This window comes from Carex rostrata, chromosome 2 (genome assembly GCF_964058835.1).
Source record: "Carex rostrata chromosome 2, lpCarRost1.2, whole genome shotgun sequence".
NCBI classification, from domain to species: domain Eukaryota; kingdom Viridiplantae; phylum Streptophyta; class Magnoliopsida; order Poales; family Cyperaceae; genus Carex; species Carex rostrata.
Genome location: NC_135919.1, coordinates 2,134,551 through 2,145,556, shown reverse-complemented (window position 1 = coordinate 2,145,556; position 11,006 = coordinate 2,134,551). Strand labels below are relative to the sequence as shown.

Sequence of the window (11,006 nt, the reverse complement as noted above, 5' to 3'; positions counted from 1 at the left end):
GCAAGACAACAACAGTGAAAACAAGGTATGTTGTCATGTCAGAAGAAATCCTAAAGAACTACCCAGAATTAGCCACAGAAGGACTCCCCACAGTCAAGCAAAGGCTAGATATCTCCAACAAAGCTGTCACCCAAATGGCCACTGATGCTTCCCTCTCATGCATCAAGGCATGGGGAAGGCCTCTATCATCCATAACTCACCTTGTTTATGTGTCATCAAGCGAGGCCCGCTTTCCAGGCGGTGACCTCCACTTGGCACGCGGCTTGGGTCTCAACCCAGACGTGCGTCGGGTCATGCTAGCATTCACTGGATGCTCCGGTGGAGTTGCCGGTCTACGGGTAGCAAAAGACTTGGCAGAGAATAATCCGGGAAGCCGTGTGTTGCTTGCTACGTCTGAGACAACCATTGTCGGGTTCAGACCACCGAGTGCTCAACGCCCGTATGACCTAGTTGGCGTTGCTCTATTTGGTGATGGAGCTGGAGCAGTGATCCTCGGAGCTGATCCTGTACCGGGTGCTGAGAATCCATTGTTTGAACTCAGCTCGTCAATTCAACAATACCTGCCCAACACTGAGAAGACGATAGATGGCCGGTTAACTGAGGAAGGGATCAAGTTCCAGTTGGGTCGAGAACTACCACAGGTTACAATTGACCAATAACTTATAGAATCAAATTTGACGAAACATTGATTGTTAATTATAAAACATAAAATTTTATCGGAACTTGATATAATTTACAGGTGATAGAGACGCATGTGGAGGAGTTCTGCAAGAAGATGCTCAAGGACACGGTATGCAGCGGTGCAGAGTACAATGATTTATTTTGGGCGGTACATCCGGGAGGGCCGGCAATACTAAGCAAGGTGGAAGGGAGGTTGGGTTTGAAACCCGACAAGCTGAGCGCAAGCCGAGATGCTCTGCGGGACTACGGGAATGCGAGTAGCAACACAATAGTGTATGTTTTGGAAAACATGGTGGTGGAGAGCAAGAGGAAGAGAGAGAAAGGGGAGGAGTATTCTGAGTGGGGACTGATACTGGCATTTGGGCCTGGAATTACTTTTGAAGGCATTCTTGCTAAGAACTTGGTTTGTTAATTGAGTCCTTATTGAGAGAGATATATAGAGATGATTAATTCTCTCTTTTCTTTGAGATATAAATTAAGTGGTCCTTGTTTTAATATATACTAAATAGGTAGATAATTAAGGTCATACATTTTACATTTTTTCTATGGAATGAATTACAGCTGATATATTGTATGTTCTATTTTTCATTTTTTCCAAAGATGCAGAAAATATTTTCTCATGTATTTGAAAATTAAAGAGTGTTTTAATTATACTGAATGCTTTGTCACTCTTAAGATTAGAAAATAACATTTCTTGATCCAGTTCATTTTCTACAATAAGAACTGGGCCACAATTAAGCCCACTGTGCTTCAGATTTTACGAGCATTCTATGAAAAATAAAGCCCACTGGGCCGAATTTAACGGGTTTCGGATTGGTTGGGCCAGACATATTTGAACTTAACATATTGTAAATAAAAATAAAGGTCTCGATTTATTATTTATAAATTGTAGATCATATTCTTTCATTATATTTTTTTATTTTTGTCTAAAATTGTCTAAAATTACAATTTAGTTTGCACATTGTGAAACTTAGAGATAGATAGAGAAATCTCTGTCTAAAATAGCTTTATGAATTATGTTTTGTATGAGAGATATATATAGGTTCAAATTTTAAATTTTATTGAAATTTCAGGAAGACAAGCTTAAATATATAGTTCATAAAAGAAAAAAAAAAAAAGAAAAAAAGCGCACACATACTGACGGCATGTATTGAAATGATCAATTAATTGCGTGTATATTGAAAACTTCGTTTATAATACACTGATCATTTTACATACATTTATTTTATTAGAGGATCTCAATACATGTCAAATATTTTAGATGTTATTTTCGAGAATTGAATATGCGTTTCTCTATAGAAAAATAAGGACACGTATCACCGCACTACGCATCTAATATATTAATTCATTTTACGTACATTTTGATTGTTTATGTTTAATATTTTGATATTTTAGATTGATCTACAAAAATAGATCACCATCCGCAAGGATAAATTAAATGTGATTATTCCCGAGAGTACACCGACACAAAATTGTTATTTCTAAAAATAACGATATTATCACTAGAAATAACTGAAAGATACCGTCGACAAAATACACTTTTACACTTACAGATAGTAATTAAACAGATTTTTGTAGTATACATAAAATCAAGAATTAAATTTCAAGTGTGACTTTAATACAAAGGTTAACACAGGCTAAAAGGCTAAAACAAAGGCTGCATACTTGCATGCATGTGGTTGTACTTGCGAAAAATTATGGAATTATTTTCACGTGGCAAGCACGTGATCTTGTTACGAATCTGGGTACGATACTCCTGGATTGGTATCCTCTGCAATAACTCAAAAGGGAATCTTTTGAGTTAATGAATTCTGACCATCCGATCTGTCTTAAGATTCGTGCAGACTAGATCCGCACTAATATTAAAGAGCCCCTTATATCATAAGCTGAGATCGGATTGGCTCTGTTTAAGATTTCTTTTTGAGTTAATGCAGAGGATACGCATTCCGATACTCCTCACAAGTCACACCCCCCTGGACACATTTGTTAATAATCAAAGGTCACATTGGTGATCTGAATGTTAGGTAATATGATGAATATGTCTTCAGAATCTCTACTATGCATGCAACGCATCGCTTCTCTCCATTCAATAATAACACTGGATATGTCTGTTGTCCAGGCTTCTTTTAATTATTTTAGGCAAATTATATAGAGAGAGATAGGTTAATGTGCTTTCGGTAGCATATGGGTCGAAATACACACGGTCCAAATTTGAAATTTCAAAATTCAAAAAGTTAATCTGAACCGTTCATCTTGTTCTCCATATTAATATGTGCTTGGAGACCAAATTTTACATTTTTCTGAATTTTTTTACTATTTATTAAGCCACTTTGAAAATTGATAATCCAACAGTTTTACTGTTTTTTACTATTTATATGCAGAAAGATAACATAACAGAAAAAAAAAGCATCAAAATAATGTACAGACTCAGTATGCGCATGTGTAAGTTTTGAACTTTTTTCAAGAATTTTTGAAAGTTTACTTTAGGATGGTAATTAAATTATTTTTTTTGGTGTTTTGGATGTGCGTTTGAGGAGAAATGGAGATGAACGAATCCCCAAATTATAATGAGTCCAAGTGAAGTAGTAATATTATTGTACTACAAAGCTGACGGCCTGTTCGTCAGTTGTCACGTACGTACGACATAATTTGATCTCACACTAACCCTTTCTTTCCTCGCCATGGGCCCTCTACGCACGTGCGCACATCAACCTCTCAACGCCTCGTGCTTCCACATCACACTTGCTACGATTCCCATTTTTCATAGGTTGTACTTGTCACAAAACAATTGCTATTGATCAAGAGTAGAACTAGGGTGCTCTTAACCTCACCAAAGTTTTTAGTGAGCTTGACTCTAAAATTCATCAAATCGATTTCAAATGATGAATCTGAACCGTTGAAACCCGCCTACCTTACGTGTGATGCGTTTGCATGTGAAATTTTTAAACATTCGAATTAATTTAGTATAAAGTCAAGCGGTCAAAAAACGTTCAAAAAATGAATGCACTAAAATTAATTTATTAACCTTCTAATTTTGACCGATGGACTTTATACTAAACTAATTCAAATGTTTAAAAATTTCACATGTAGACGCATCACACGTAAGGTAGGCGGGTTTTAACGGTTCGGATTCGTCATTTGAAATCGATTTGATGGGTTTTAGAGTCAAGCTCACCAAACACTTTGGTGAGCTTAAGAGCACCCTAGTCCTACTCATTGATCACTATATAACTATGATTGAGTCTATGGTACTATGCATATCACGGGTTATTATCGTGCTACGGCTTTATATTTGAGTTTTCAAATCCTAACGGTCGATCCGAACCGTTCATCTTGTTCTCCATATTAATATGTGTTTGGAAACCAAATTTTACATTTTTTGAAATTTTTTTACTATTTTTTTAGATATTTAGAAAATCACTTGATCTGAAAATTCTGGACCATCCAAAAACAGTGATTTTCAATAAATCTAAAAAATAGTAAAAAATTTCAAAAAATGTTAAATTTGGTCTTCAAACACATATTAATATGAAGAACAAGATGAACGGTTCGGATCAACCGTTAAAATTTGAAAACTCGAATATAGAGCCGTAGCACGGTGCTAAATCGTAATATGCATAGTACCATAGACTCACTCTATAACTATTTAATTAATTAAGAATTCTAATTTGATTCTTTGGAGATCTAATGAGGAGCGGAGTCATGATTTTCATTATTTTCATTAGAGACGGACAAAAAAATAACGAATTGGGTTTAAATATTTAATTAGATTTAAACTCATTAGCTAATTAAGTATTAAATAAATCAATTGATGTCGGTCTGATATTTATCCAAGTTATCTGTCTGAGCGAATTTCTTATGGAAACTCGACGGAATTGGTCCTAAATTGTAGAACCAGCCGAATTTTGAATGAAAATCTATGATTAGAGAAACAATTTAATAACATAACCAAAAAAATAAGAGAGGAAGACGAATCCGACAAGTGGGACTAAAGTTAAGAAAAAGTGATTTAATTGAATGAGTCTTAATATAAGTTCTAATTTAAAATTTTAGCTAGAGTCAGAACCTTATTATGAATTTCAATTAAAAGTTTGAATTTGCTTTTCATTCATTTAATTAAGGCAACTTCTAATATACTAGTTTCTGTTTTCTAAATTTGTTTTTTTCACGAAAAATTAGTATTTTACATAATTTTTGAATGTTATTCATCAAATTAATTTTATTAGTATTCTTTTTTAATATATAACAAACTTTGTTAAAAAAAAAAATTCGAGTTTCTGATCTGATTAGTAGATTTTCACTTATTTATCTAATTATGATTCCGCTTACGATTTTGATTTTGAAACCATGGTTGAGAGCTCACAACCCAATCTTTTTTCTTTGTTGAACGGGTCTTGTGCGCATTCCATGGTGTATTGCTCGTTAAGTTTGCTATGTTGCTCTGCCTCCGCTTTATTTTTGTGAAAAATTATATCAATGAGTTCTCTACTAATCTGTCAATGCAAAAAAGAAAAAGGAAAAATGAAAACACTCCGCTCCTCAGAGAAAAAAAAAAAAAGCAGTACGCGACGACTCCTCTAACCTCCGATGCTTAGCTGCTCCTCCGCCACAACAACTACTTTTTCACTACTCAAAGGAAAAACAAAAACAAAAGAGCGGAGGATCATTACTTGATTCCGCTAATGGATTTGAACTCAATTAGTAATTTTTTTTGTCATATTTTAACAAAAATCTTGAACATGAGGCGGTTCAAACCATTTGCTTGCTTTTCCTCAGACTTTATATATTTTTTTTTGAAGATCTCCAAAAAAAAAAAAAAAATTGCATACATACATTGGATCCGAATATCCGATCCCGCATGAATCATATCCGATCTTTCATTTTCCAGTTTTCTCAAGTAAAATACGAAATGGAGAGTTGGAGACGCAAAATTAGTACATTATTTAATTTCTCTGTTGGAACTTCATTATTTGTAATTTCACTATCTAAACTACAAATACCTTTCTAAACAAATGAACCTCGATTAAAATTGATGTTAATTTATAATTAATAATTATTATATTGAAAACTGAAATATATTTTGTAGCAAACCATTCAAATATCAACAACAACACCAACAAATTTACTAACACAATACTCTTTTTTAAGTTGTGCTCTAGAAAACATAGAGGTAGAAGGAACGAACATGAAGGAAAGGAAGGGATCGGAGGTCTGTTTACTCTGTCTACATTCTAATTTGAAAGTGACGAATTTGAAAGAGTTTATGCAGCAAATTCTCCTTCTCTTTTCTCCGTTCTCATCCATTTCTTCTCTGATTTTTCTTTATTGGACAAAAAAACGACCTCGGTCAAATTCGATCTGATGGTTTGTTCCCTCCTCTCTCGTTCCTTTTTCATTAATGAGTGATATTTCTCTTCTTCTGAACCACAACTTTAGAGATCGATAGATTTAAAATTTGATTGATATTTTTTTTTTTGGATATTTAGAGTTTGACCCTCTATCTTTATCCAAAAAATAATAATAATAGAGTCAATGCCTTGCATGAGCCATTCTTCCCCTTTAGTTTCCTTATACTAAACTTTTCTCTCTCTGTTTTTTTTTTTTTTAAAGTTGGAGAGGATGGCAATTATAAATTACTTCTTCATAAGACAATTACTAATTATTTGTTCAGTAAAATTTTTATCAAAATGTAGATTTTTTTTCTTGAAGAATGAAAATAGTGGAAGTGTTTATGGTTTCTTGGACAATTATTTTTGAAAAAAATAATATGAAAACCTTGTTTAATTAGGTCTGATTGGGAAATAAAATATATTAATAGTATTGATGAAATAAATGTAGGAATGATGGAAGAGTAAATTAACAATTTTGTTTAATTAGGTCTGCAATTATTGCTTGTTAATTTATTATTTTTATTTGTGAAGTTTCAAAAGAGATATTTTGTTTCTCAAACTTTTCAATTTGTATCAATTTTGTCCGACATTTATCATTTTGTAGCATTGTAAGGCAGATGTAGTCTCACAAACAATACAAATATTAGGGGTGCAAACGGATCGGATATTATCCGCCCGTATCCAGATTCATATTCAAAAATTAGATACAAATATCAGATATTTGAATATCCATGCAGATACAAATATTTTTTAGAATTTAATTATTTTTATCCGAACAGTAAATATATACTCATGTAGAGAGTGGCTAAGCTCAAATTGTTTGTTCCTGGGCTCAGGAACAAACGACTGGGTTCTCCAATTTCCGAAGTTCAAACGGCCGATCCAAACTATTAGATATTTAATCTATATTAAAATGTGCTTGGAGACAAAATTTCATATTTTTTGAAATTTTTTTACTATTTATTAAGAGGGTTTGAAAGTTGCTGTTTTTATTAAAATTCTGCACCATAAAAAAACAGCGACTTTCAAACCCTCTTAATAAATAGTAAAAAAATTCCAAAAAATATGAAATTTTGTCTCCAAGCACATTTTAATATAGATTAAACATTTAACGGTTTGGATCGGCCGTTTGAACTTCGGAAATCAGAGAACTGAATCGTTTGTTCCTGAGCCCAGGAACAAACGATTTGAGCTTAGCCACTCTCTACTCATGTATATAGTTTAATATATATTATGAAACAAATTATGTATATCTATGAATATTCGATATGTATCTGTTTAATATCTGATTCATATATCTTTATCCAAAAAATAAAAGTAGATACGTATACGATTTTATCACTATCCGATCAGTTTGCACCCCTAATAGAGAGTGTGAAACTGATATAATTATCTATGGAAGTTGACATCAATTAAATTGAATAATTAATCATCATAAATTAATTAAGATAGTGATGTTGTCAGGATTGAGAATTGATACAAGTAATAGAGATGACAACATATATGCGCATGCATCTGGAGTTGTACTTTCAATTTGCGAGAAATCAATGAAAAGTTCTCTTTCATTAGTGGCTTCACGCTATTAATATCTCAACCACCACCTATATTTATTTCTCATAGATCATGAGCCAATTGCAAACAGTGCCAAAAGACACCTTCACATAATTTTTAATTTCTCTCTCTCTCTCTATATATATAAGCACAATACATAGAGCGAAAGAGAGACACAGAGAGACAGAGAAGCAAAGAGCACTGCAAAGGTGATGGGTGAAGTAAGTCACTTAAATTTCTTTAGCTCTTCATTGAGGCGCGCGCACGCGTATATATATATATATATGTATATGTATATGTATGTTAAGTTTATGCAACATTTAATTTGTCATAGTAATCATGGTTCAATGCTGTTATGTTTGATTATGTTTTAAAGGAGAAGAAGAAGCAAGTTGACGAGGAGGAGAAGAAGGAATTAGCAGGAGAGGAGCAAAAGGGACAAGTAGAAGAAGAGAAGGAAACAGAGAAGGCTAAGCACAAAAGGGAAGGAGAGAATGGAGGAAAGAATAAGGAGGTGATATTACAAGTAGATTTGCACTGTGAAGGATGTGGCATGAAGGTCAAGAAAGCCATTAGAACTGTCCAAGGTATCACACTAGCACCACTGTTTCTGACAAATTATTGAACTATGATTAAATATTTGTTAATGTTTTTGCAACCAAGATTTGTTATGCAATCTAGAAATTAAAAGACTACAAAGCATTTGTTGTCCTTTTAGCAAATAAGAAATTCAATCCTTTCTTTAGGTACCTAATTCAATGCTCCTGTAAAGAGAAATAGAAAAGTTAGAATTGAGTAACTAACTGCTTATAATTTATTTGAAATATTAATTTTAGGTACACAAGTTCAAATATTTTAGGCTGTTGGTTGACACTTTACCTATTTGGAATGCACTCAGAAACCCTTTATTTCTGTAAAACCCTGCTTTATGCAGAGTTTATAATTTCATAAATTTGAACTTTGTATTAAAAGTATATTATCTTTTTTGTTTTTCTCTCCTTAAAAATTAAAATAACAACTTTTCTCCACTTGACAAAGCAAAAGAGTCGAAGTTATAGAAAAGGGCTGGTCCTTAGCATGGTACCATGTGCCTCTGGCTTTTTTAATTTACTCAAAAATCTTTTCTCAGTATATATACATAGTTTGCTTACTTGTTAGTTGTTACTGCACTGCAATTTTTATTATTAATTATAGACAAGAAAACAGCTTTAACCCTCATTGGTACTTTTAATAATTGATTATTAGTACACATTGGCTACATATCAGATCTGATTAGCATGGATGAAGCATTAACTTATGAAGTTATCATAATAAATTAATTTATTCTCTCTGTCTGGAATTAATAGGTGTTCAAAGTGTTTCACTAGATTATGAGAATAACAAAATCACAGTACCAGGAGAAGCAGATCCCTGGAAATTAAAGGAAATCATAGAATCAAAGATGAAGAAAAATGTGGCGATAATATCTCCGGTGAATCCCCCAAAGAAGAAAGATGATGGTGAGAAGAATCCGTCAACTGTTGCTAACACCGGCACTGATCAGAAAAAGAAATCTGATAGCCAAAAACTAAAAGAGGTAATTAGTAAATGTTAAGTGTAAAATATATGTAAAAGAATATGTTTGCTTTGAGCTAAGAAACTTTGATCCATTAGGTACCGGAGTCGACAGTTGTGCTTAAGATCCGACTCCATTGTGAAGGATGCATCGAGAGGATAAAACGGACAATTCACAGAATAAAAGGTAATAAATGTTTTTAGAACTAGATTATTTGATTAGATAAATAATTGGAGTTCCTAATTGGGATTTATATCAATTTTTTTTTCATTTTAACAGGAGTGAAACATGTGACAGTAGATGAGAAAAAAGACTTAGTTATTGTTACTGGTACAATGGATGTAAAATCATTGCCAAACATGCTCCAAGAAAAACTGAAACGCAGTGTCGAGGAAGTTTCTGCTAAGAAAGAGGATAAAGGCGACACGACAAACACCGAAAAGAAAGAAAAAGCCAATGAAAAAATTGAAAACGGCAACGAAAAAAATAAGAAAGGAGATGAAAGCGAGGATAAAAAGGAGAAGGAAGAGAAGCCGGGAAAAGGAGGAGGTGAGGTGCCAGCTGGTGGCAAAAAGGGAAAAAATAAAAAGAAACAAAAAGATGCAAATAATGATGAAAAAAAGGATATAGAAGAGAAAAAAGAGGAGAAAAAGGAGGATGAGAAGAAGGCTGACGTCGAGAAACCGTCGACTGATGTTGTCAACGTTTTTTCGCAAACTTCACATGAAATGATAAACCGATTCGACTTCTTTCAACCGTATGGTTACCGTAACTCTGAAATCATGAATACACCACAGATCTTTAGTGATGAAAATCCAAATGCATGTGCTGTGATGTGACGTGATCATGATATATAATATATTAAGCAATTAATGTATTTGATTTTGGTGGAGTGTAGATATGGTAAATTAGTGCTAGTAAATAGAGGGTGGAAGAAGAGCTAATTAATTTTGGGTTATGTTTATTACCATGTTATTATCATCTCTCTTTTTTCCTCTTTTATTTGCTTAATTATAACTATTAATGTATTTTCGCAAACTTTGCCTGAAATGATAAACCGATTCGACTTCTTTCAACCGTATGGTTACCGTAATTCTGAAATCATGAATACACCTCAGATCTTATTGATGAAAACCTGAATGCGTGTGTTGTGATGTGATGTGATCATCATATATAATATAATTAAGCAATTAATTAATGTATTTGATTTTGGTGGAGTGTAGATATGGTTAATTTAGTGCTAGTAAATAGGGAGAAGAGCTAATTAAGTTTGAAGCAAATTTTGGACTATGTTTATTGCCATGTTATTATCATCTCTTTTTTTTCCCCCTTTTATTTGGTTAATTATTACTATTTTTATGTACATTGAAGCAATCTTTTTATAAAAACTCAAATATTCAGAGTGTGAAATAAAGATGTGTAGTATTTAATTGAGTTCCACATTTTAATATTTGAAATATATTTTATTGAAAAATCAAATTTCACACACACACACACATATACACACCCATTTTAAATATTTTTATTACTATTTTTTTGTAAATAGGAAGATATATATTCATTTTTATTGGATGGTCTAAAATTATTTAGATCAACAAAATTTCTTCTTATTGAAAAAATGGTAAAATAATCTATAATTCATAATAAGATTACAATGAACAGATTAAAATGGCCATTTTGAGTTTCAGAAATCGAATTTAAAGCTGAAATTTTTGAGTTATTTTTACTTCACAAAAACAGTTGAGCAAAACGCTGAGGGCAATTAGAGAAATTAAAAAAAAAAAAAAGATTCCTTGATTTGTCGGATGTAATGACAATGACATAGACAA

The 11,006-nt window shown here is 32.7% G+C and overlaps 2 protein-coding genes across 2 annotated transcripts; both read left to right on the top strand.

Annotated features, from left to right (window-relative positions):
* LOC144548971 (type III polyketide synthase 10-like) lies at positions 1-1,189 on the top strand. The gene is made up of 2 exons (XM_078297712.1): positions 1-641; positions 740-1,189. Exons 1-2 carry the CDS (start codon positions 36-38, stop codon positions 1,091-1,093), a joined length of 960 nt encoding a protein of 319 aa, XP_078153838.1. The 5' UTR covers positions 1-35; the 3' UTR covers positions 1,094-1,189.
* A 6,545-nt stretch (positions 1,190-7,734) lies between these two features.
* Positions 7,735-10,122, top strand: LOC144568570 (uncharacterized). Its single transcript, XM_078318942.1, has 5 exons — positions 7,735-7,843; positions 7,999-8,209; positions 8,969-9,198; positions 9,276-9,363; positions 9,457-10,122. The coding sequence occupies exons 1-5, from the start codon at positions 7,835-7,837 to the stop codon at positions 10,014-10,016; spliced, it is 1,098 nt and encodes a 365-aa protein (XP_078175068.1). The 5' UTR covers positions 7,735-7,834; the 3' UTR covers positions 10,017-10,122.
* Positions 10,123-11,006: the final 884 nt, after the last annotated feature.